This window comes from Pelophylax lessonae, assembly GCF_965119305.1.
Source record: "Pelophylax lessonae genome assembly, chromosome: 11".
NCBI classification, from domain to species: Eukaryota; Metazoa; Chordata; class Amphibia; order Anura; family Ranidae; genus Pelophylax; species Pelophylax lessonae.
The window spans coordinates 61,389,219-61,416,892 of record NC_138778.1 but is presented as its reverse complement, the minus strand read 5'-3'; the positions used below and the strand labels follow the sequence as shown (position 1 = coordinate 61,416,892).

The following is a 27,674-nucleotide window of genomic DNA, read 5'->3' as shown; positions in this document are numbered from 1 at the left end:
CATCTTCCCACACTAGGTTGGGAAGGCTTATCTACAGCATTATCAAATTCTCCCCAAACTCTCAACCGCATTCTCGTAGATCCCACTACCTTTTCACAGCATCCTAGCAGGCCCCCACCCTTTAACGGCACAATCGGCCTGTGAAGATAAAGAATGAGCTCCACGCCAGCCATATCAAGGAGGCTCCAAGTGATCTCTACTCCTGGTGCTGCTTTCAATCGCCCATTATTGCATGGGGCTGTAAAAATCCAAGCTTATAACTGGGACAATATGGTAGGTTTCTGAATTAATCTTTTTATGAATGTAGATACTTTCATGATTTCTGTCTGTTGCAACATCCGTAAATGTTAATCATTCTGCCATGAGTGCATGTGTCCACTGTCAGAGGGGTGCCTTTTTTTATTTTTATTTTTTTTAATGCCTGCCACTAATTTTGGGCATTATAACACTTTGGTAAGTCAGTGCCTTTAAGCTTTATAAACATTCATTCATCTGTACAGTTAAAATGTATTACTTTAAAATGTGTTCTACCTATTGTAATTGATAATATTTTAATAATGCATTTTTCAGATTAAAAGTTATACAGAGGGAAGGAAAAAAACGGCATCAAAGACATTTTGCAAGGCCCTTATGCAAAGTACTGAAAAATTAAAAGTGGCTCATGGATATAAGAGAATATTTCCACAATTGTCTGACCACAAAAACCATGCAACTTCTGTAGAGGTAATATTTGAAGAATGCTTATTATATATTTAATAAACATTTCTATGCATGTTAAAATCTTCCTACATTAGTTCCGGTTAAATAATATGTTGTAAATATATACATTTCCTAAACATACATGTTTGGTTTTGACAGAATCCATAGAGTATATCCACTTTTGAGGCCATAGCATTTTGTGCTTTGGTGTATATGATCCCTATACATGCTGAAAAAACTTGTATGGCATTTAGGTGAAAACCGTATGATGTGCTAATGGAAAGTTATCCTCTCTAATAACAGACGTGGGGGAATTTTTTTTTTTTTTTTCAGACCTGTCTTAGGTAACATCCTATAGGGTCAGATATTTTTGATCTGATCTGGTCTCGTACCTACAGTTGTGCTCATACAGTGTCTCTAGTATTAGGATAAAATGGCATGTACTTTTGATGATACATGCAAGTTTATCCTCTGATCGTAAGCTGCCATGCTTCACTGGAAAGGCAACTGCTGGCAATTGCCTTTCTCTCCTAGTGCAGAGATGCTCATTTTTACATGTCCTCACCAAAGGGGACCTTAACTAGCAGAGGGAGACCCCCGGACCTGACAGACCCCAATCAGACAAACTGGGCGAACCCCACTCTGAGATCAGCTTGTGCTGCCTGTGTCCAAGAATGAATTGCTGCCCCCCCCCCCAAAAAAAAAAAATCACACCCACCAAAAGTCCCCCACATCCATCATTTTTATATCATGATAATTAAAACTAAAATATAATTAAAACTAAAATGTAATTTATCAGGAAGTCCGATTTTTGCACTATACACAAGTGTGAACCAAGTTTAAGGGCCAGTTCATACCAGGATCACATGGGAACACACGCTTTCCTGTGGGGAGCATTTTGACAGTCCGTTCATTTGAATGGGCTTCAAAAAGTAAGACTGCGGAAAAAGTAGTGTTTGCATTACTTTTAAAAACGCACTGCAACAAACCTCAAAGTACTGTGGTACCCATGCGATTTTGTGTCTGCAAACACACTGTGTTTGTGATCTGCTTTTGGGATGCCGTTAACAATACTTTGTCACACACATGCAGCAGATTGCAAGGGTAGTGTAGTCACCTGCTGCGTGGAAAACGTGCACACAGTGCACCGACTGTGTGCTAGTGTGAACCGGCTCTCAATCAACCAGGTATAACAGGGAGCCCCAGACCCCCATAAATGACATAAGCATGACTTTACTATTTACATTCAATCCCGCATACAGGCCAGCAATCTCCATGACCACATACAGTCTCCCCTAGGGAAGGAGGAGAGGACAGGGTGTTCGGACCAGGACTCACCTGTGATCTGCAAACAGTGCAGCCTGGGTGATCACTCTCTGGCTGGCTCTAGGCTAGGGTGGTAAATGGGCAGGCTAGGGTAGTATATGCAGAATTTACCTGTTCTGTGTATTGTCACTCCCTCCTACAGTCCAGGTTCTCCCTGTCACCCTTCTGAGTCACTATGCTCAGTAATGGGGAGACAGTGGAAGTTCAGGGGTCTTGATGTTGGATCAGGGGGTGGGAGCTCTGTGATCGGCTGATCAGTATGCAGAATCTACAGTTCTCCCCGACTGCCCCTTCAATGACCTGCACCTACCTGGCGCCACCCCTGCTCATCAGGAGCTTGTGTGAGAAAATTCCTCCTGGCTCCATCATATGGGCTGAGCAAAGGAGGAGACTCGCTCACACTGCTCTCCAGCTGTCACTGAAGCATTGGGGGCAGACATAGTGAGAGTGCCACAGCTGCACAGGACAGCACTGTATGAGGCAGCTTGTGACACTCATTAAGTTCACACTCGGTGCGAATCGTATTGGTAGCGCCGGCCCTGCTCTGCCACCCCTCTCAAATTGCCGCCTGGGTCCAATAGACCAAGTGGGACCCATGGAAGGGCTGGCCCTGGGTGAGAGTAAACCCATCTGTATCTACAAAGGAACACGTTTAGTTTATTACTTGGAAAGGGATACTGTTTAAAACTTTAGTTGTACATTAAGAATGGGAATTGTGAGGGCCTGAACTTTAAAATGAAAAATATGCAACCTTCACATATATCCCATTATGCTGATGTATGCATTTATATTTATAATGTATTAAAAGTATGAGTGCTTAAATATAATAGCAACTAACAGGACAGTTCATATAAGCCAACAATTTAATTTCTGATTGGCATTAGTAAATCCAAATCCATGATTATAGAAAACAATGGTTCTACAATTCCAAAAAAAACAGCCTTTTAATCCCATTTCTCTGACTCTCAAGAAACTCTTGTGAACTATTGCAATGGATCAAATAGCATTCTGGACATCAGAGAAGTAGTTTGAGTCCAGTCTGGACAGAACAACAAACCTTGCTTCTCCCCACACAGTTAGTAGATATTATTCAATTAAATTGTAAGCATTTTTATTTTTTTACAGTTGGCAAATATCCGGGAGAAGGTGGATATAAGAGTACAAATAAAAATTATAGATTTGTACCGGAGTGGTGTTAGGAAAGTAAGCAAAATTCTAAGACACACTAATGCTTTTGTTGCTCAAGAACTCTACCCAGGTGCAAGTTTACCAGAAGAGTCACAGAGAAGATTTTATCCCACCAGAAAAGATATTGCCAAGCTACTGGTTAAATCCAGGCGTGAGGGACGAAGCTCAACAGTAGATCAGGAAAATATTCTGAACTTGGTAAATTCCTGGAAGGAAAAGAATCCAGAAATGATTGTCTGTTGTCGGTTAAGCTTCTGTGAGGATGATGCTCTGCATCCGCAAAAAACTTTATGTATTGTTACCAAACACACTGGCAAAAGAGATTACTAAAAATCTATGGTAACCAAATAACTCTCTTGGATGCTACATTACCGAACAACACGTTACGCACGTCCCATTTTTTTATTTTTATTTGTGTTCCTACAAATGTGTGCTGTGTCATAGTTGGGGCTTTTCTAATTCAGCAGGAAACAGCAACATGCATACAAGAGTCTTTGGAAATTTTCAAAACCTGGAATCCTGAGTGGAAACCAAGATGCTTTTTGGTTGATTTTTGTGTGGAAGAGATAAATGACGTCTCCAAAACTTTTAAAGGTAATTAATTACATTTTATTTTGTAAGTTAAAATAAAGAACATATCATAGATCACTGAGGCCCAAAGATCTGCTCAAAAGTGCAAAATGTATTTATTATTTATTTATTTCTGGTACCTATATAGCGCTGTCAATTTACGCAGTGCTTTACATATACATTGTACATTCACATCAGTCCCTGCCATCAAGGAGCTTACAATCTAAGGTCCCTAACTCACATACATACACAGTAGGGACATTTTTTTTAAATTTTTTATACAGGATCCAAGCATGTCTTTGGAGTGTGGGAGGAAACCGGAGTACCTGGAGGAAACCCATGCAGGCACAGGGAGAACATGCAAACTCCAGGCAGGTAGTGTCTTGGTTGGGATTTGAACCAGCAACCCTCTTGCTGCTAGGTGAAAGTGCTAACCACTACACCACTGTGCCGCCAATCTAAAATCTCCAAAGATAATATAATCTTTAACTGATAAAATACTGTTTCAAAGGAACACTTTTCATTGAGTATAGCATCAAGTCATTTAAACTCCTGGGATATTGATCTGGTCAGTTAAGTAGCAGAGAGAGGGGGGGGGGGGGTTAATCAGTTTCAGCTGCTTTGATGTTAACGAAATGAACAGGTGCACTAGATGGGCAACAATGAGACAACCTCCAAATCAAACAGAAATGGTTTTACAAGTGGAGGCCACTGGGATTTTTTTAGTTTTCCCCTACTCATCTTTTCTGACTGTCATTAGTTTTGCATTTGGCTAGGGTCAGTGTCCCTACTGGTAGCATGAGTCCATACCTGGACCCTATAGAGGTTGCACAGGCAGTCCAACTCCAGGATGGCACATCAATATGTGCCATTGCCAGAAGGTTTGCTGTGTCTCCCAGCACAGTCTCAGGAGCATGGAGGAGATTCCAGGAGATAGGCAGTTACTCTAGGAGGGCTGGACAGGGCAGTAGAAGGCCCTTAACCCATCAGCAGGACCGGTATCTGCTCCTTTGTGCAAGGAGGAACAGGATGAGCACTGCCAGAGCCCTACAAAATGACCTCCAGCAGGCCACCGGTGTGAATGTCTGACCAAACAATCAGAAACAGACTTCATGAGGGCCCAACATCCTCTAGTGGGCCCTGAGGTCACTGCCCGGCACCGTGGAGCCCGATTGGCATTTGCCATTGAACACCAGAATTGGCAGGTCCACCACTGGCACCCTGTGCTTTTCACAAATGAGAACAGGTTCACCCTGAGCACATGTGACAGACGTGAAAGGGTCTGGAGAAGCCATGGAGAACATCATACTGCCTGTAACATCGTTCAGCATGACCGGTTGGGTGGGGAGTTCGTGATTGTCTGGGGAGGCATATCCATGGAGGGACGCACAGACCTCTACAGGCTATACAATGGCACCCTGGCTGCTATTAGGAATCGGGATGAAATCTTTGGACACATTGTCAAACCCTACACTGGTGCAGTGGGTCCTGGGTTTCTCCTGATGGACGACAATGCCTGGCATTATGTGGTGAGAGTATGCAGCCAGTTCCTGGAGGTTGAAGGAATTGATACCATTGAATGGCCCCCCACGCTTGCCTGACCTAAATCCAATAGAACTCCTCTGGGACATTATATTTTGGTCCATCTGACGCCACCAGGTTGCACCTCAGTCTGTTCAGGAGCTCAGTGATGTCCTGGTCCAGATCTGGGAGGAAACACCCCAGGACACCATCCATCATCTCATTAGGAGCATGCGCCGACGTTGTCAGGCATGCATACAAGCACGTGGGGGCCATACAAACTACTGAGGACCATTCTGAGTTGCTGCAATGACATTTCACCAAAATGGGCTCGCCTGCTGCATCATTTTTTCACTTTGATTTTCGGAGGGTGTCTTTGAATTCAGCTCTCTGTGGGGTGATAATTTTCATTTACATCCAACGATGTGGAATCCTTTCCTTCCTAACACATTACTCAGTCCATACCAGTATAGATCCTAACGCATTACTCAGTCCATACCAGTATAGATCCTAACACATTACCCAGTCCATACCAGTATAGATCCTAACACATTACCCAGTCCATACCAGTATAGATCCTAACACATTACCCAGTCCATACCAGTATACTGTAGATCCCAACACATTACCCAGTCCATACCAGTATAGATCCTAACACATTACCCAGTCCATACCAGTATAGAGCTTAACACTCTTAACACCCAGTCCATACCAGTATAGATATCCAGCATTATATTTTTCCCCATTGAGATCTGATGTGTTTTCAAAGTGTTTCTTTACATTTTTGGAGCAGTGTAGTTTTAAGATGTTTTTCATTACTGACCCTTTACCCACAAATGTTAGTGGATCACGTGCTTTTTTTAATCCTCATTAAATGTAAGGAGTTCTGAATAGTTTTCGGATTAAAGATGAGATCAAAATATCTAGTACACAGTCCTAATTTATAGCTTACATTTCAGACACAAATATTTTTTTTTGCGATTTTCATCGAGCGAAAGTATGGACCGAGTGGGTTAACAAAAAAGACCATGGTGTATATGAGAGTCGGCAACACGTACAAGTATGCTTCGGAGAATTGCATTAGCAGCTTGCTTGAAAGACCACCAAAAGGCACTTTCTGCACTTACTGAATCCCACATTTGGCACAAGAATGACGCATTGAGACAATGGTTTTCAAACAATGGATGCCAGAAATAAAGGTAATATCACGTTTCATGTCATTCTAATATATACAGTAGTAAGTATGTTGTATGTGTAAACAAAAACATTTTGGAAGAACATGGACTTTGGAGGCACTGAGTATATAAAATATATACATTTTATTAAATCACATTATTAAAAGCATCAAAGGAAAAAAAACTAACATTAGCATAGACGTCGCCTTACAAAGAGGCGTAAATGTACAAATATATCCAACATATAGCAATTACATTGGTGAGTTATAACAACAGGTACAGATTATTGAAATTACATGATGAAATGAATGATACTTCACATCGGGACGATCCACCGAAGGTGACAGGAAGGTGTACTGCCTTCCCAGGAAGATCAAGCGACTTTGTATGACAGCGGCCACCCCGGGTAAGCAGAGGAACCCGCTCTGTGTGTAATCAGCTCCCCCTCCCCTTTCCCTCCGGAGGCAGCCCAATGGCAGGGCCAGATCAGATGGCTTTGGGGGCCGCAGGTTCCCCACCCCTGTTCTATAATTTATGTGAACTAATAAATGTAACTACAATGTGTTTTGTAAAGTTACCAATACAAGTTATTCAATAAATGTATCACTTTTTTTTTTCTCTCTACATTTACTGTTTTTAACAATGTTTTTGACCTTCCCTTTTAAAGTTATGTTAAAATTTCATTTTTAATTGTCCCACACAGCAAGTACCTGAGTTGTGGAAAGCGTGTTTTCAGCTAATGTGTGGAATATGCTCTATAGTTAATCACAAGTCCATTTTTGACACGCTTACATCTTTGAATAGCCTAATTAAGTGCATGAAACTATTTCTCGTATTTTCTCAAATATTATAAGTTATTTTTCAGAACAAATGCTATGAAAGTCACCTCGCCTTTTATTCAATGACACATTATGATCAGGCGTTAAATAGAGATTTGCTTATAAGGCTCTGATCCAGGTGCCCTGCAATGCTGTTGAAGAAATGGATTTCCTTGGTGGCATTGTGGGCAGCTGGATTTCCGTGCTGCGACATGCGGGCTGACTTCCTCCAAAGCTGATGAATTAGAAATCCTAGCAGTCTGGTGGTGTGGCAAAGTATGATGGAGATCATTTTGTACTGTGAGAAATCTGGACGATGAAGAGAGGACAGAAAAATGTGCATGCTTTTTTTATTATTAATTACTAAAATTTACATGTGTTGTAATATTTTTATTTATTTTTATTTTTTTTTCAAATAATGAAGACCTTTATATTCAGGCTTTTGCTTTTTTTTCATTATTAAAGCGGAGTTCCGGGCTCAAAACCGACTTTGGCCCATCTGCTTGCTGTAAATCCCCTAAAAAACAAATGGATTCTCCCGATTTTTTATTTATTTTTTTTCCTTTACTTACCTTATTTTTGAAGAAAGTATACTTACCTTCCTTCTACTTCCTCCCTCTTTGGCCACGGCCCGTGCCATCACTTCCTGCTTGTGCTGACTCCTGGGAGCTGAACGTTATCGATCCCAGGAGTCAATGCCCTGCACCGGCTCCACTTGTCAGTTCCGGTTCAGGCGCGTCATTCCCTGCTAAACAGCTTCTGGCCATGCCCAGAAGCTGTGCAGGAATGACGCGCCTGCACCGGACATGATGAGCGGGGCTGGTGCAGGCGCATTCTGGGACGAAGAGGACACGGAAGAGGACGCCGAAGAGGACGCGCTGGCTTCAGTTGCCCACACCTGAGATGGCAGCGCTGGACAAGACATTTTCAAGGTAAGTATTTCTTCTAAAATGTAAGTGCAACCTGAGACAGTTCAGAGGCTATCCATTGTGGAATGTACTAGCCCTGACTGCCCGGGGTATTTTTATTGAAAAATAGTTTCTGAGGCCGGAACTCCGCTTTAAGAACCAAACTTTCGGAGGGGGGAAGCGGCAGCGCTTATATTTGAGAAAATAAAGTTTCTGCTACCTAGTGATCAAAACCAAAGATAGTATTGTTCATAAATATTTCTTGTCTTATGAGTTCATTTGTAATTAATATTATTGAAATGTTAGAGGATGCATGTGGTCTAAACCACAGTGGGATTTGAACACAAACCGATATTACACAGTTCTCTATTTGAATTAAAAATCTTTTTTATTTGAACATACAAATGATACTGCGTTTAAAAATAAAATGATATACATAATTTTTCATAGTTTTTTTGCTGTTTTTGTCATGTATTAAAGGGTGAAACATTTTCATCATTATACATTATCACAAATTCAAAAAGATGGCAAGTATTCGGTACATACAGCAGGGGAATAGAGGTATATCATGTTGCTGTCATTAGACCACAGGGAAAAAATGTAAAATTACACAAAGTAGTCATCTTATCATATTATTACTTTATCTGATCCTTTGAAACAAATAGTGTTTGTTTTAAAGAAAAGTAACAGGGTACCAACATCCCAGTTGTATGTAAACAATGTAAGTAGGGGAAGAAACCCTACAAAAAAACTGGAAGATGGCTCCAAAAAAACAGAAAGGGAGAGAAAGGAAAAAGAAAAAAAGAAAAAAGAACAAAAAATATGGAAAAAGGGAAAAGGGAGAAAGAATAAAGAGAAAAAACAGAACAAAAAGAAAAAGAAAAAGGGGAGAAAGAAAGGAAGGGGGGAGAAGGGAAAGAAAAGAAAGGCTGAAGGGGAGGAGGAAAAGAAAGGAGGAGGAAGGGAACCGGGGTGGATGGGGAAGGGGAAGAGGAAAAAGGGCAGCAAAGTGAGAGGGAAAGGAAAGGGGGGGAATGGGAACAGGGGAAGAAGAGGGGAGAAAGCCAGAAATAGAAAAAAGAAAGAGAAAAAACAAACAAAACAATAGACAAGGAAAAGGGGAGCTAAACAAGGAACAAATGGAGGACTGGTGGGATTTTTGAGGTACCGTAAATCAGAAAATAACAACAATATATAAAATATAAATATTTATTTATACATCTTAAAAACAAGTACTGAAAAAAACACATAAATGGTGAAACAAACAGTATTACAATGCAAAGGTACAAAATGGCAATGTATATAAATATACAGCTCATCCGATGTGGAACTCATTGGAAATTAACCCGACATGTTTCGCGGACTCTGAAAAGCCGCTTCTTCAGGGGTCTATGTCATGGTATGCAATTTAAGCCTTTATTGACCTAGGCAAAAGCTACTCATTGAGTGTGATGTAATAAAAACAACAAGGGGATTAGCCCTGTTAGAGGACTATCAGAGGTAAGACGAGAAGTTCCTCATATGATAGTAACTGGACAGTCCTGAGAGGCCAGTTGTTAGAGCATTTTCAGCAATACAAATTGTCACCGGGTTGGCCGACAGCAAGCCGATCCCCGAATGAGCCCGTAAGGGGTAAGCACAGTATCCAAAAGGAAATGCAATAATAAAGATGCATCAAATGGTATCCATAATAAAGGTAAAGGCCATCTCTCAAATAGATTTTTTTATTTGAGCCTTGCGCCCCGAGGGATCAGGGTCAAGGACCATGTGTACACCCTGTGCACTTTTTGTGTTTCACTTTTTTGGTGTACATTTTTTATGCACCCACCGGGTGATTGTCTGAGTGTATTCACACACCAAGGGCTTAAAAAAAAACAGCTGGTGGTCCTGGTTGTTGTGGCGTGCCGACAAAGCTTTTCCACATGTCATACATGCTAACCCTGCCTTCTGAGGTGCATTGGCGACCTCCTCCTCCTCCTCTGCCTTCACCTTGTGATTCCACTGTGCCCCCGCTGTCAGGTGGGAATGCCACCAGCATCGCTTCTTGACCTTTTGCCTAAGATCAAGTGTAGTATCTGTTGTTATCTGGGTGCCACCCTGCTGTGAACATGGTTCCTCCTCCTCATCCTCCACCACGTCATCCTCCAGAACTGTGCCCTTGCTTGACAATTGTGTACCTGCCGTTTGTGGGTGCAGGAACCCACCCTCGGAGATCAAGTGTAGTATCTGTTGTTATCAGTTATCTGGGTGGCACCCTGCTGTGAACATGGTTCCTCCTTATCCATCTCATCCTCCACCTCATCATCCTCCAGAACTGTGCCCTTGCTGGACAATTGTGTACCTGGTGTTTGTGGGTGCAGGAACTCACCCTCGAAGCCATTTGTGAATGACTGCCCTGAAAGACTTGGAAATGATCACTGCTCCGCATGCGGTGGCGGTAGAGGATGAGGATGAGGAAGCGGAGTAGGAGGAGTTAGCAACAGGAGGCAAACTGAAGCGCCCTGCAATCCTCGGTGGTGGAAGGAGATGCGCCAAACAAATTTAAAGGGTGTATCTCACAGTAACATAATTAGCAAACGCTGCAAAATTATTAATTTTCACCTAAATGGGTGTTTATTGAATAGAAGAATAGAACAACAGTATCCAAAGGGTGTATCTCACACGCACAGATACAGACAAATCCGCAATTTAATATCTTTCTGTCCCCTAAATGGGTGTTTATTGAAAAGCAAAATAGAACAACAGTATCCAAAGGGTGTATCTCACACGTACAGATACAGACTAAGCCGCAATTTAATATCTTTCTGTCCCCTAAATGGGTGTTTATTGAATAGCAGAATACAACAACAGTATCCAAAGGGTGTATCTCACATGTACAGATACAGACTAAGCCGCAATTTAATATCTTTCTGTCCCCTAAATGGGTGTTTATTGAATAGCAGAATACAAAAACAGTATCCAAAGGGTGTATCTCTCACGTACATTGCAAAGCGGAATACAACAGTATAGAAAGGGTGTATCACACTGTAACATATGAATGAAAAGCTGAAAAATAATTGTCCCCTTAATTGGTGCTTGTTGAATAGCAGATTTGAAATGCAGTGTCTGTCTAAACGCTGTAAGTCACAGTAAAATATGAAGGAAAAAAGTTTTTATCTTTTTTAAATGCAGATTAAGCAGACACATATTCACTGAGGTTGCACTGCACACACTGCATGCCTAACAGGTTGGATACTGTTGTTGTTCTATTCCACTATTGAATAAAAAAAAAAAAACATTTGAACGAAAAACTGAAAAATAATTTTTCTCTTACGTCCTCCGACAGTCGCCGCCTCTTCATATTCGTCACATATGGGGTATTAGACTTTGCTCCGAAGGAGTAGCTAGGCAACAGAATATGTTAACAATAAAGCTTTAACATATCCCACCCTCAAGGGGTGGTCCCCTCAGTCAATACCCTCCTACTTCCTGCAACCATATCTCAGTTTTAATGTCTAGCTTGTCAGGAGTGGCTGGCTCTCTCTGTGCTGGGACTTTTTGTCCCAGACTCTTTCTTCTTTTTAATATTTTATTTGAGTTTTTTCTCTACCTTTACTTAGCTGTTGTTTTTTGTCAGCATTAGTTAGTTCTTCGGACGAAGAGGATCATGTGGACTGGGTCTCGGGCTGATCCCCCTGATCGCAGGTCGTGGGTCAGTGGCTTCCCAGTCTGCCATCGAGCGTTCAGCCAGGTAACGCTCCTGGCACGGTGAACGACCCATCCCTGTTCGGTGCAGGGATGTTTGGTGAGGTGGCTACCTCACCGGACGCTGTGCGGTTTCTTAACCGCCTTTGTGGGCGTCTTGAATTGCGACTCTCCCTGCCTCATGTGCAGCGGCTTGTTCGCCTGTGCGGGTTCCCCACGCCATATGAGGTAAGTGTGTCTATGTGGGGACCTGTCTGTCTGGGGGGGGTCTCAGTCTGGGACTGTGTAACCTGCCTTTACATCACACTGCTTGTCTCCCTATCTCTCGGCTGCATGCTGTGGGCTGCAAGGGGGGGGGGGAGCTGTATGACACTGTGTGTGTCAGGCTGGGCAGTGTGGGAAGCTGTGTGCTGTGGGGCATGTTTTTAATGGCATGTTGGGGCATATACAGCGATCGCTGCGGCGATCTAACATGTATCCATATAATGGATGAAATTGTGTGTGTTTTTATGCACTGTGGAGCGGCGGTTTCGGCGCCAAACGACGCCATTTTACCGGCGCCCGCTCCGGCCGCATGGTTTACATGCACGGCGGCCATTTTCTTGTAGCCTCCATAGGCTTACATAGAGCGCCCTGGCAGCATCACTTCCTTTTTCCTGGAACACCGGTCGAGGCAGCAGCAGCAGCGGGGTCTCCTCAGGTTTTATCCTTCTATTCCTGTTGTCCATTGCCTGTATTCAGTCTGTATATTCCCTGTGGGGGTCTCATTGTGCCTGAGTGTGTGCGGTGGGCTGCGCTTACCGCGCTTGCTGAAAGGGGGCAGTTAACCCTTGGTTGTCTGGCGTACAGGGGCAATGGATTCTCAGGAGGGCAAGTTTCCCACAGTATTGGTGGAAAGCCAGGGGACCGCTGTTTCCCCCCCAGGGGGGGATTTAGCCACTATTGTGGCTGGCCTTGCTGCCCAGGTGCAAATGCTGGTGGCTGCTCAATCTACTAAACGGCCCAGAGTTACTCTGTCCTCCGATTCTGAGGGTGAAGGTGATGGGGCTGTTCTGGCAGGGACCTCCCTATCGGGGTCCCGCTCCTCTCTTGATCTAGTGGGGTCTGAGGTAGAGGCTGAGGTTGAGGGGGTTGATAATTCTCCCCCTGGCTCGCCTGAAGAGCTTGCAATCATGGATGAGTTGATTGCTTCCATTAAGCAGACGCTACGTTTGCAGGACGAAGTGTGTCCCCCCGCTGCCTTGGCGGCTTATGGGACGCAGAGAAAACGCAGGACGCCGCAGGTTTTTCCCTGCAATGCTGATTTTCAGCGCGCGGTAAAGGATCAATGGCGCGATCTGCGCAAACCTTTTGCGGTACCAAGTAAATTCAAGCTGCGTTATCCTTTCTCCCCTGCCACTGATGAACGGTGGTGTGTGCCTCCACCAGTGGATCATGCAATTGCGGTTTTGAACAAAGCCACTGCGATTCCTGCAGAGGGATCCCCTGTTTTCCGTGATGCCACGGATAGGAGACTGGAGTCTCTTGCCCGTCATACTTATTCTGTTACGGGTTCTATGCTTAAAGCTCTATTTGCTTCTCTCATGGCGGCCCAGGCGATCGCAAGTTGGACGCAGATGCTTAGGCGCGTCCTAGTGGCCGATTCGGCCTCGGCGGCGACCCTGGACATGGTGGATCAGATCCACCAGGGTGTCATGTATCTGTGTGATGCGGACCTGGACTTGATTCCGTTGGCTGCACGTGTGCACAGCGTGGCGGTGTTGTCTCGCCGCCTGGTTTGGTTGAAATGTTGGTCGGTGGACCAATCTTCACGTAAAACCTTAGCCAATCTGCCTTATGATGGGTCTCGCCTTTTTGGGGAGTCCTTGGATGTGTTGATTAAGGGGATCACCGGGGGTAAGAGCACTCTCTTGCCCCATTTCCCCAAGGCTAAGGGGGCTTCTGGGAAGAAGCATGCGAATTTTCGGCCCCCTCAGGGGTCCTTTCGTGCCTTTCGGCCGCACTACAAGGGCAAACCGTTCAAGGGCCAGGGCTCTCAGAAGAAACCCTGGTCTGGGAAACAAAAGTCCGGCCAATCCGGACCTGCGGCCCATAACAGTTCGGCCTGAAGGGGCGCCCTCACCCAGTTTTGGGGTGGGGGGACGCTTGCTCGGTTTTCTTCAACCCTGGTTGGCCCGTGTGCGGGACAGATGGGTTCTGGAAATCGTTCGATCTGGTTACAAGATCGAGTTTCTCTCTCGGCCGGAGAGCAGATTTTTTCCCTCAAATCTACAACTGTCTCCAGAGCGCCTGCGGGATCTGCACCTGGCGGTGCGGGACCTGAGGGCTCAGGGAGTGGTGGTTCCGGTGCCTCATCGGGACAGATTTCGGGGGTTTTATTCCAATCTGTTCACCGTGCCCAGAAAGGAGGGCAAGGTTCGTCCAATTCTGGACTTGAAAGCTCTGAACCGCTCTGTGCGGGTTCGCAAGTTCCGCATGGAATCCCTGCGCTCGGTGGTGGCTGCCCTGGTTCCGGGGGAATTCATGGCCTCCATCGATTTGAAGGATGCGTATCTTCACATCCCCATATTCGAGGGTCATCAGAGATACCTTCGATTTGCCATTGCGGAGGATCACTACCAGTTCGTGGCGTTGCCCTTTGGGCTCGCCTCGGCTCCGCGGGTCTTCACCAAGGTGCTTGCACCGGTTCTGGCATTATTGAGGGCCCAGGGCATTTCTGTCCTGGGGTATCTGGACGACATTCTGATTCGGTCTGCGACCAGTCAGGGTCTGGAGAAGGACCTGTCTGTCACGATGCAAACTCTGCAGGAGTTCGGTTGGACGATAAATGTTCCAAAGTCGACACTGAGTCCGTCGGTTCGTCTTCCCTATCTGGGAATGATACTGGACTCGGTGCAGGCGAAGGTCTTCCTGCCGGAAGACAAACTCAGGACTCTTCAGGAGGAAGTCAGGTCCCTCAGGGACGTTCCGAACTCGTCTCTGCGGACGTGTATGAGATGTCTGGGATTGATGGTCTCGGCTTTCGAGGCGATTCCTTTCGCGCAGTTTCACACGCGGGGTCTCCAGGCGGAGATCTTGTCCAAGTGGGACGGGCGACCTCAATCTCTGGATCTTCAGATCTCGTTGAGTCATCGCACCAGGGAAAACCTTCTGTGGTGGCTTCAGTCCCCGTTGGTGTCCGGGGGCAAGTCGTTTCGTCCGATCTCGTGGACGATAATCACCACGGATGCCAGCCTGTCGGGCTGGGGTGGTGTTCTGGGCGTTCTGTCCGCCCAGGGGACCTGGTCGGAGGGGGAGTCTTCCCTCCCGATCAACATTCTGGAATTGCGTGCGATAAGGCTCTGTCTTCATCGCTGGACGGACCGGCTGCAGGGCTGCCCGGTTCGGGTGCAGACGGACAATGCCACGGCGGTGGCCTACATCAACCACCAAGGGGGCACCAGGAGTGCCCGAGCGGCTCAAGAAGTGGCCGACGTTCTGTCTTGGGCCGAGACTCATGTCCCGGCGATAACGGCGGTTCACATTCCGGGAGTGGAGAACTGGCAGGCGGACTATCTGAGTCGCCAGACCCTGGATCAGGGGGAATGGTCTCTCCACCCGGCTGTCTTCCAGATGTTGTGCGCGAAGTGGGGTCTTCCAGATGTGGACCTGTTCGCGTCCCGCCTCAACTACAAGGTGAAGAGGTTCGTGGCAAGGACGCGCGACCCTCGGGCAGACGCGTCGGACGCGTTAGTGGCCCCGTGGCATCAGTACAGGCTGATGTACGCGTTTCCACCGATTCAGTTGCTGTCCCGGTTCCTTCGCAGGCTACACTCGGAACGCAGCACGGTGATTCTTGTGGCGCCGGACTGGCCTCGCCGGTCCTGGTACGCAGACCTCGTGAATCTGGCGGTCGACGCCCCCTGGCGTCTGCCTCTTCGGGACGATCTACTGTCTCAAGGACCGATTTACCATCCTGCTTTACAGTCGCTGGCTTTGACGGCCTGGCTGTTGAGACCGAGGTCCTGAAGGAGAAGGGTCTCTCTCCAGAGGTTGTTCATACCTTGATCAACGCGAGGAAGTCTTCCTCGGGAAAGGTTTATTACCGTACTTGGAAGGCCTATTTTGCCTGGTGTGAGTCCAGGGGGTTTTCACCCCGCACGTACTCGGTTTCCCGTGTGCTGTCTTTCCTTCAGACGGGTGTCGATCAGCGTTTGGCGCTGGCTACGATAAAGGGTCAGGTGTCTGCGCTGGCCGTTCTGTTTCAACGTCCCGTGGCTTCCAACTCCTTGGTTGGCACTTTTATTCAGGGTGTGCGGCATCTGGTTCCTCCTAGGAGGGATCCTTTGCCCCCTTGGGACTTGAATCTGGTCCTATCTGTGTTACAACGTGCTCCTTTTGAACAGATCAGGGAGATCTCGTTGTCTATGTTGTCCAAAAAGGTCGCCTTTTTGGTGGCGATCACTTCGGCTCGCAGAGTGTCGGAACTGGCGGCTTTGTCCTGCAAGTCTCCGTACCTGGTTGTTCATTTGGATAAGGTGGTCTTGCGACCTAATCCTTCTTTTCTGCCGAAACGAGTTTCGGAATTCCATCTTAACGAGGATATTGTTTTGCCTTCGTTGTGCACGAAGCCTACACATCCAAAGGAGGTGAGATTGCATTCTCTGGATGTTGTTCGGGCGATTAGGGTTTACCTTAAATCGACTGAGTCTTTTCGAAAGACGGACTCCTTGTTTGTTCTTCCAGAGGGTCCTCGGAAGGGCATGGCGGCTTCCGCCTCTACCATTGCCAAATGGATCAGGCAGACCATTGAACAGGCCTATGCCTTGCAGGGGAAGGTTCCCCCTGTGCCTGTGAAGGCGCACTCTACTAGATCTCTGAGTACGTCTTGGGCCTGTCGTCATGGGGCTTCTGTAGCCCAGGTGTGTAAGGCGGCGACTTGGTCGACCGTACACACTTTCACAAAATTCTACAAAGTAGATGTTCAGGCATCGGCGGATGCTTCCTTTGGCCGCAAGGTTCTTAGTGCGGCTGTTCCCTAGGGCCCCTTGTTGGGGACTCCTGGCTGTTGGGATAAGTTTTGTATCCCCTGGTTTTTTGTCTTTTCCTGGGTTGTTGCTCCTGTTGAGCACTTATTTTTGCTGTTGCCCAGCTGGTTTCCTTCCTTTGGTAAGGTTCCTTTCTTTGATGTGGAGACTGCGTTGCCTTTCGGCGCGGATGCGTTTCCCACCCCTCATGTTTGCACTGCTTTGGGACGTCCCCATATGTGACGAATATGAAGAGGCGGCGACTGTCGGAGGACGTAAGAGAAAACGGAATTTTTGTAAAATCTTACCTGTAAAATTCCTTTCTCTGAGTCCTCCGACAGTCGCCGCCCCCGCCCCTCTTTTGGGGTTTGAATGTATACTCTACTGCTATTCCACTAAAACTGAGATATGGTTGCAGGAAGTAGGAGGGTATTGACTGAGGGGACCACCCCTTGAGGGTGGGATATGTTAAAGCTTTATTGTTAACATATTCTGTTGCCTAGCTACTCCTTCGGAGCAAAGTCTAATACCCCATATGTGACGAATATGAAGAGGCGGCGACTGTCGGAGGACTCAGAGAAAGGAATTTTACAGGTAAGATTTTACAAAAATTCCGTTATTTTCCCTAAATACTGAAAAATAATAATTTTCCCTTTACATTGGTACTTTTTGAAGAGCATGTTAGAAAAGCAGTGTCTGTCTAAAGACTGTATGTCAACGTAAAATATGCAGGAAAAATGTTTTTTTTCTTTTTTAACCACTTGCCAACCGCCGCACGACTATTTACGGCGGCGGTCAGCCCCTCACAGGCAAAGCGACGTAGGGCTACGTCGCTAGCCTGTGAGGCTCTAGGGAGCGAGCGCGTGCCGCCGGAGGCACTCTCCCACGTGGTCACGGAGTCTAAATGTAAATTAGATATAAAATCTACTCACAAAGGTAAAGCATAAGATCGCATGTAAGAATTAGCAGTAACACATCAAATCCGTCCACTTCCGGGTACCCTGCGGGCGTGCGTTCCACGGAGTATAGAAAGTGACTTTGTGTGGTTTCTTGTCTGCCAGGAAGTACGTTGACGCGTTTCGCCCGCCTACAATGGGCGTTATCAAAGACATCACTTCCTGTGTATGGCAGAACCTATTTATAACAAACTGACGGTACATCGAGCCAATCAGAGGAGCGGGGTGGGTGCCAATTCATGTTATTATCACTTCCTGTTTATACCATTACACAATGGATGTCCCCATAGAGATCAGGAAGTTAAATTAACACGATCTCATGATTCATCATTCAATGTTTTATGTGGCAAATTAATCTTAATATGAAAATTCGAACATATGCTAAAAACACCACCTCACTTCCTATTCACAATACATAATGCATAGAAAACTATTATTAAAAACCTATTTATTAAAAAAAATTTTTTTTTTAATATTTAAGACCATTTTTAAAACAAATTATTAAATATTTAAGAAAAACTATGGTATATGTTAGAAATAAAGGATCATCTACTGCATGAAGTAAAAAATATATGATATTATGAATATTAATTTCTTTAAATTAAAAAATAGCGTAATAATTAGTAAATCACTTGATATAAAATATGTCAGCAAAATTCATTTATAATAAAGATAAGAAATGATAGTAATCTGCTGATCCGACCATCTTTACTGGCCATTTGGTTGATCAACCACTGCATATTTGAGGCTTTAATATATCCTAAATCTGGTGAGTAGATCCCCAAAGGGTATCTTTTGAAAGCACTTCGGCACCTGTGTGGAGCACTTGAAGCACCTTATTCAGCACCTTAATTCTAAGTAGACTATATATTTTTTTCTGGACTGCACTTTGGCACTTATGCACCATATATGAATTTATCGATTAAATATATTTATCGATTTTTTATTCACATTTATTGTTATTGTGATTGTATATTTTTTAGATTCTGTCACTAGTGCACATTATTATTTATATTTTATAATTATTCATATTTATCACTTTATATACACCTGGTAGCCCTGTTTAAATACATCTTACAATTTTTCTTGATTTGTACCTTGTGAGCAGCAGCTGTAGGTGACACTATTTTATGTTTATTTAGCGCGGGTTTTAATACACATTTTTTACACTTACGCTTAGCTCTTCATTACTTTTGAAAATGGGTAACTACGGTCTTGCTGCCCTCAAAGACTTGGGGAAGTCTAACACTGCAAACAAACTGAGGGTGGCGCACCAACCTAGTGCATTATCCCAAGACAATTTTATTGTATAAAAACACCTGACTGTGGCTCGGAGAAGAGTACCGTAATTCCTCAAAATGTGTCGGCCCACAGGGTCTTCAGTGACTGTTATTTATGCGTGTTGATTAGGGTTAAGCGAACTCGGACTGTATTGTTCGGGTTCGTACTGGATTTTTGGGTATTCGGTACCCAGACCAAAACATTTCACTGTATGTTCGGGTACTGTCCCTTGTTCGGTAACGTTATTTGATGTTTTGGCGCAGTTTTAATGGTGCGGTTTCAACAGGTGCAAGGCAGCCAATGAGCAAGCGTTTAACTAGTGTGCCCCAGAAGCCATCACAGCCATGCCTACTAATGGCATGGCTGTGATTGGCCAGTGCAGCATGTGACCCAGAGTCTATATAAGCTGGAGTCACATAGCGCCGCGCATCACTCTGCTCAAACTATACTAGGGAGAGGTTCCTGCTGATACTGCTGAGGGAGAGATAGGGAGATTACTGTAGGGTCAGGCTGGAGATTGCTTTGAGGGAAAGCATAGATAGGAAAAATCTTCTTTAATCAGACAGCGATCTACATTGATTTGATTGTGTGGGGTGCAGTGCACGGTCTTTATGCCCGGAGGGAGAGATAGGAGATTACTGTAGGGTTAGGCTGGAGATTGCTTTGAGGGAAAGCATAGATAGGAAAAATCTTCTTTAATCAGACAGCGATCTACATTGATTGTATTGTGTGGGGGTGCAGTGCACGATCTTTATGCCCTGACCTGAGCCCAGTGAGGAGGAGAAAGGAGGAAAAAAAACTTTTATCAGTCTGTTAGTGGTCTTTAGACAGACACTGCTTTTCTAAAAAGCACCAATGTAAGGGGAAAATAATTATTTTTCAGTATTTAGGGAAAAAAAAATATTTTTCAGTTTTTCATTCAAATGGGTTTTTTTTTTTTATTCAATAGCGGAATAGAACAACTACAGTATCAAACCTGTTAGGCGTGCATTTAAAAAAGAAAAAAAACATTTTTCCTGCATATTTTACTTTGACATACAGTCTTTAGACAGACACTGCTTTTCTAACCTGCTCTTCAAAAAGCACCAACGTAAAGGGAAAATAATTATTTTTCAGTATTTAGGGGAAAAAAAAATATTTTTCAGTTTTTCATTCAAATGGGGTTTTTTTTTAATTCAATAGCGGAATAGAACAACAACAGTATGCAACCTGTTAGGCGTGCGGTTTGTAGCGGCCATTTCCTGCAACCTCAGTCCATATGTGTCTGCTTAATCTGCATTTAAAAAAGAAAAAAACTTTTTTCCTTCATATTTTACTGTGACTTTCAGCGTTTAGACAGACACTGCATTTCAAATCTGCTGTTCAACAAGCACCAATTAAGGGGACAATTATTTTTCAGCTTTTCATTCATATGTTACAGTGCGATACACCCATTGCATACTGTTGTATTCCAATTTGCAATAAAAATCCATTTAGGGGGGTAAAAAAAGTTAATTATGGCCCTGTGTGCATATGGTACAGTGAGATACACCCATTGCATACTGTTGTGTTGCGCATTGCAATAAAAACCCATTTAGGGGGGAAAAAAAGTTATTTGTGGCCTAGGCTGCATATGGTACAGTGAGATACACCCATTGCATACTGTTGTGTTGCGCATTGCAATAAAAACCCATATTGGGGAAAAAAGGTTAATTGCGGCCCTGTCTGCATATGTTACAGTGAGATACACCCATTGCATACTGTTGTATTGCGCATTGCAATATAAACCCATTTAGGGGGGAAAAAAATTGCGGGCTAGTCTGCATATTTTACTGTGAGATACACCCTTTCTATACTGTTGTTCTATTCCGCTATTCAATAAACACCCATTTAGGGAAAAAATATTAAATTGCGGACTAGTCTGCATCTGTACGTAAGAAATACACCCTTTGGATACTGTTGTTGTATTCTGCTATTCAATAAACACCCATTTAGGGGACAGAAAGATATTAAATTGCGGCTTAGTCTGTATCTGTACGTGTGAGATACACCCTTTGGATACTGTTGTTCTATTCTGCTATTCAATAAACACCCATTTAAGGGTCAGAAAGATATTACATTGCGGCTTAGTCTGTATCTGTACGTGTGAGATACACCCTTTGTATACTGTTGTTCTATTCTGCTATTCAATAAACACCCATTTAGGTGAAAATTAATAATTTTGCAGCGTTTGCTGATTATGTTACTGTGAGATACACCCTTTAAATTTGTTTGGCGCATCTCCTTCCAACACCGCGGATTGCAGGGCGCTTCAGTTTGCCTCCTGTTGCTAACTCCTCCTACTCCGCGTCCTCATCCTCTTCCACATCCGGAGCAGTGATCATTTCCAAGTCTTTCAGGGCAGTCATTCACAAGTGGGTCCGAGGGTGGGTTCCTGCACCCACAAATGCCAGGTACACAATTGTCCAGCAAGGTCACAGTTCTGGAGGATAACGAGGTGGAGGATGAGGAGGAGGAGGAGATGGATGAGGAGGAACCATGTTCACAGCAGGGTGGCACCCAGATAACTGATAACAACAGATACTACACTTGATCTCCGAGGGTGGGTTTCTGCACCTACAAACGGCAGGTACACAATTGTCAAGCAAGGGCACAGTTCTGGAGGATGACGAGGTGGAGGGTGAGGATGAGGAGGAGGAGGAACCATGTTCACAGCAGGGTGGCACCCAGATAACAACAGATACTACACTTGATCTTAGGCAAAAGGTCGAGAAGCGATGCTGGTGGCATTCCCACCTGACAGCGGGGGCATCGTGGAAGCACAAGGCAAAGGCAGAGGAGGAAGAGGAGGAGGTCGCAAACACAGCCAGGGCACCGCCAGCACCTCAGAAGGCAGGGTTAGCATGTATGAAATGTGGAAAAGCTTTGTTGGCACGCCACAACAACCAGGACCACCAGCTGTTTTTTTTTTTTTAAGCCCCTGGTGTGTGAACACACTCAGACTCACCCGGTGGGTGCATAAAAAAGTGCACACCAAAAAAGTGAAACACAAAAAGTGCACAGGGTGTACACATGGTCCTTGACCCTGACCCCCAGGGGCACAAGGCTCCTGACAGGGACTGGGGTACTTACACTGGCTAACCTGGCCGAAACCAGGCAGCCCCTTTCTTTAGGAGGTCTGCTGAAACAGACCACCCCAAGTACTAGGTGGGGCTTTCCCGAAGAGAGACCCCATGAGAGAGGGCGAACCAAGCCAGAAGGCCATATCCACCCCCTCCCAAGACTTTCAAGGACCTACTCCCTACTAATCATGCTGTGCAAAATAAAGTGTACCACCACAATAAAAAAAAAAAAAGGGGGAAAGGGATAGTAGCGAAATGCAAGGTTAGTGCCACGTTGCAATACTATGGCAGGCCCTTCGGCCAGGAATAAAAAAATCCTCTGGTCCTGACTCCTGACGAAAAGGCCCAGCCCTAGAGGCAGGTGTGAAAAATGTGTGTAGGAAGTGCAGTGTCCTTGGTGCCATACTCATAGTATTGCCATCCACCGTGAATTATGGCACCCCTGGACTGACACTCCAGGGGCACATACACCACAGGCTTTTCAGAATCAGGTCCCTGGCAAGACCAGTGCAGCCCCGCCCCTACCAGAAGGCCTCAGAACTTGGACAGCTTTGGGAGAGCCCGGCCCACAACCAGGGACACATACCTTTTCCAAGGCCAGACTCAACCCAGAAGGGAGAAAAAAGCCTCCCCGCCGCCATCACCGTTCCTTACCATATACCAAATACCATATATGGTTCTTTACCATTCCTTACGTACTATACACGTACTGAATGACGGGTCTGCCTCCTTCAACTTCTGGGTCTTCAAATTGGGCACATGGCCTGAGCTTGCCCTTTACACCTGGGAGATGCTGGCCTGCCCTGAAGCCAGTGTATTATCTGAACGTGTATTTAGCACGGCTGGGGGCGTTATCACAGACAAGCGCAGCCGCCTGTCCAGAGCCAATGTGGACAAGCTCACGTTCATTAAAACGAACCAGGCATGGATCCCACAGGACTTGTCCATACCTTGTGCAGAATAGACATGTATACCGGCCTTACCTAGCCATTGTTGTATTTGATCTTTCTAACTCTTTTGGGGTGTACCCAATTTAAAAAGAAATAAAATTAAAAACAAAAAACAGTGTTTGCTACCTTGTCCTCCTCCACCGCCCTTCACCTACACCGCCACATCCACCGCCACCTCAGCCTCCTACTCCATATGGGCCTCATCCTCCTCTTACATCATTCAAGATGATTATTTTTTATTTTTCTGTTTTTTATGTTATTTTAAGTTATTTCCCTATCCACATTTGATTGCAGAACACTTGCCATGCTCTTAAGATGAGTTTGCTGCCATTTGCAGCCCTCTAGACCTTTCCCTGTTTGTTTTAGAGGCATTTTAGTGCTCAAAAGTTCGGGTCTCCATTGACTTTAATGGGGTTCGGGATCGGGGCGAAGTTCGGGTTAAGTCCGGGTCACGAACCCGGACTTTTTTTTCAAGTTCGGTCGAACCCGCCAAACCCGGACATCCAGGTGTTCGCTCAACTGTATTTAGGGGTTATGCTCAAGTTAAGGGTTAGGTTTGGGGGTTACGATTGGGGGCAAAATTTAGTTAGGGGGTTGTTGTAGTTGAGAGAAGGAAAATACATTTTTATGGAATGATACTTTCAGTTTTCAGTGTGATAAGTGAAAACACATGCAAAAGTGATTTGTGTCAAAAATCTGTGCTTTGTCCCGCATATATTTCCAAAAGTATGCAATCTATGCTGGAGAGGCTGTGGACAGAAAGGTCCTTCCTACATTTGTGGTGGGAGTGTCCTGTTATCAGACCTTTTTGGATTGATGTCCATAACATTAATAACAAGACTCACTTTCAAATTGCTGATGACCCTCTCCGTATGCTATTTTATGACACATTTAAATTGGTGGGGTCCTTTAAACATTCCTTGATGCCTCACCTCCTCAATGCAGGTAAATGCCTTTTACCACTCCACTGGAAATCCCCAGCAGCACCTACAATAAAGGAATGGCTGCTGAAAGTACACAATATTATGGAGGCGGAAGAGTGGAGGCATCGCTGCTCCAATACAGATTTAAAATTGTATAAATGTTGGACCTTCTGGATAGATTTTTGTTCCTCTGACTGGTATAAACAACTTACGCTCTAATCGTGAAGTACTGTTAGGTTATGTTGTGATACTTATGACCCATTCAATGGCTTTCTGACCAGGAAAACATTTTTTTACACTGTGTGTGCAGTCAGCATTATTTTATTGTTTATTGTTTTCTTTTCTTGGAGTTGGATGGACTGTTTCTTTTCCCTCCTCTCTAACTCAGGCCCCTTTCACGCGATCAGACCTATCGGATCCGCCTGTCCGTTTTTCAGGCGGACCCGATCAGGCCACTCATTGTCCTCTATGGGGGGCAGATGTCATATGACATGTGTTGGCTAACATCCTATCCAACAAAATCGGCTGAAAACAGATGTATAGCGATATGTTCGCCATTCGTCCAGCGGGTCGGATCGGATGGGATTAGATGAAAACGGACAGGCTGTCGGTTTTCATTGGATCGCCCAATAGAGCAGAGTGGGACTCTGACTGGTCTGTCTCTGCACAGTGAGTGGAGACAGACCGTCATCTGCCTGCTCAGTGGAGATTAGTGAAGAGATCCCCACTGACCAGGCGTAGTCTGTCAAAACTGATCCGCCTTGTGTGAAAGGGGCATTATAGCCACTTTTGTGGTGTTTATTCTATATGGCTGTTTTCTTTTGATGCTCTTACCCCCCCCCCCCCTTATTTTACTCATTTACAACCAAAAACGTAAATGTCACAACCAAAAATGTAAATGTATTTTATATGTGATACACCAACACAAAGTAGCACATAATTGGGATGTGGAAGGAAAATGATAAATGGTTTTCAAATTGTTTTTACAAATAAATATCTGAAAAGTGTGTTGTGCATTTGTGTTCAGCCCCCTTTACGCTGATACCACAAACTAAAATCTAATGGAACCAACTGCCTTCAGAAATCACCTAATTAGTAAATAGAGTCCACTTGTATGTCATTATATATATATATATATATATATATATATATATAAACACAGATGTTCTGTGAAGTCCTAAGGGGTTTGTTAGAGAACCTTAGTGAACAAAAAGCATCATGAAGGCCAAGGAACACACCAGACAGATCAGGGAAAAAGTTGTGTAGAAATTTAAAGCAGGGTTAGGTTATTAAAAATAACCCAAGCTTTGAACATCTTGCAGGACACTGTTCAATCCATCATCTGAAAATGGAAAGAGTATGGCACAACTGTAAACCTACCAAGACATGGCTGTCCACCTAAACTGACAGGCCAGGCAAGGAAACCATTAACCAGAAAAGCATCCAAGAGGCCCATGGTAACTCTGGAGGAGCTGTAGAGATCCACTTGTTAGCCTTTTATGGGCATGTATATGTCTGTACTACTCTCTTCTTCTTGTGTATACACTGATAATAAAATAAAGATTTAGAAAAAATTAAATTAAAAAATCTGTGCTGAAATTTCTTGCCCTGAAGCTTTAGTGTTAAAAAAAAAAAAAAAAGTAGGCTAGTTTTTAGAAACATACAATTGAAAGAACAACAGTGTATGATGATCACTGTACATGAGTAGGAGGGACATAACCCACATAACCAAAAGTAAGTTTGGCATCTTTGCTTGCAGAATCTTGTCCAAATTAGAATTTTTATTGTGGGGTAGAAATGATCTTTAAATAAATTACCCTATACAGTATATCAGAAAAATCAACCCTTAAAGTAAAAAAAATGCTTTTTTAGAAGTTGTGTTCTAAAGGAGCACATTTAAATTCAATCATAATGCTTTGGGTAGATTTATCCAAGAAGAAGAGACTGTTGGGAAACAGTCTTGTGAAACAGATTGTGGAACAGGGTTGTTCAGCCTACGGCCCTGGGGCCAAGGCAATAATTTTTACGCTGCTCAGTCTGAACTGATGACGGTTTTTTAGATGTCAAATTCAGAAGCCCATCATCAATTCTGTTATTAGATCTGAAATGTATATGTCAGTCATATTCCCACTCTTAGAGGTTTGTATTGATCATAGAGGTGATAGAGGATGAAACTACACTGATCATTGCTGACCTCAGGAGGATGATGTGGCTGGCTGCATATTAAAAGCTGCTGATAGAAATTCTCTGAGGTTCGGAGAGAGGGAGCAGAGCTTAGCTCGGGGTTTTAAAGATACTTGGGGCAGGCAACACAGGTAGCAAGCATACTGTCCTCCATGTACTGTATGTCTGGCTCTTTTGCACATTCAGATTGTAAGGCACATAATTTATAGAAAGACTGTATGTGGCTATTATCGGAATCCAGTGTGTCATCGTGTCCTAATCCAGCAGTGTCTCTTAGAAATTTTCCATCAGTAAAATGAATGTAAATTAAAAGATTGCCAGTCAGTTTTTTATACTTTAGTATTGGTACAACACTGATGCACATAAATCTCTAAATGTCCTCCATTTGGAGGGACTGTCCCTCTTTTAAAAACCAAATTTTTTTGTTCCTCTTTCCTTCTCCGTTGTCCCTCTTTTTGGTCTAATGTATAGACTTCTATAGAAGATGTAATATGTATCTACCAGATGTATTTTACTGCACCAAATATTTCTCCAGCCATTAAATTATTACTTCTAGTAATAAAAATAACCCTAAAAAGAAAAAATGGTGGTACAAAAAATTCTTATACATTTAACCAATAATTGTTTTCATATCAATTCTTCATGATTTGCGTACCTGGGGGAGTGGCAGAGGTGTGGCCTACATATTTTGTGCTTAAAGATGTCCCTCTTTCTTCTGATGCAAAGCTGGGAGGTATGCACTCCTAATCCGTTGGATACAGAAGCTTGCTTATACTTTACATAAGGTGCAAAGTGTAGTTCCCATTTACTGTCAATACTTAGATGCGGACTCAAGCCCCTTTAACTTCCTGGGTACCTGAACACACACAAAGGAGATACATGTCTTTAATTCCCTCCATCATCTATTGAGGAAACATGCAGGGTGGAGCCAGATATACTGTACTGACGTCATCATGCACAGCAGCCGGCAGATCGAAGCGTTTTGAACTTGCGATACACATTGAAATGAGCAGTGCCTATTCATTACAATTGTGAGTGTGCACTTTTTATCTTTGTTTTTATTAAACTGTTTTTTTTTTTTTAAATGCTACATGGATTGTTTTATCTTTTTGCTATACTGTCTTTTCCCAGGAGAAGTGGAGGCCAATTCCTGGGGGCCAAATCCGTATGTCTTGTTTGACCGCTCATTGATTGCGGGTCAATTGTCTCTGGTAAGCATGTTTGAATGTGAGAAGTGGGATCACACCACAGCTGAAAGTTCCTTGTTGGATACATCGGATACACTGATTTTCTGCCTGAGTGTTACACTGGACTGTTTTTAGTGAATTTATTATCACAGTTGAGAATCTATAGTGTATGGACAATTGTTCACGTCTAGTGCAAC

General features: G+C 44.2%; 1 protein-coding gene across 1 annotated transcript; it reads left to right on the top strand.

Moving 5' to 3' along the window:
- Nucleotides 1-35: 35 nt before the first annotated feature.
- On the top strand, nt 36-27,612 carry LOC309567362 (uncharacterized protein; the record flags this gene model as incomplete). Its single annotated transcript, XM_082272776.1, has 5 exons — nt 36-273; nt 571-723; nt 3,151-3,505; nt 3,658-3,807; nt 27,422-27,612. Exons 1-5 carry the CDS (start codon nt 154-156, stop codon nt 27,610-27,612), a joined length of 969 nt encoding a protein of 322 aa, XP_082128902.1. The 5' UTR covers nt 36-153.
- Between the last annotated feature and the right edge of the window lie 62 nt (nt 27,613-27,674).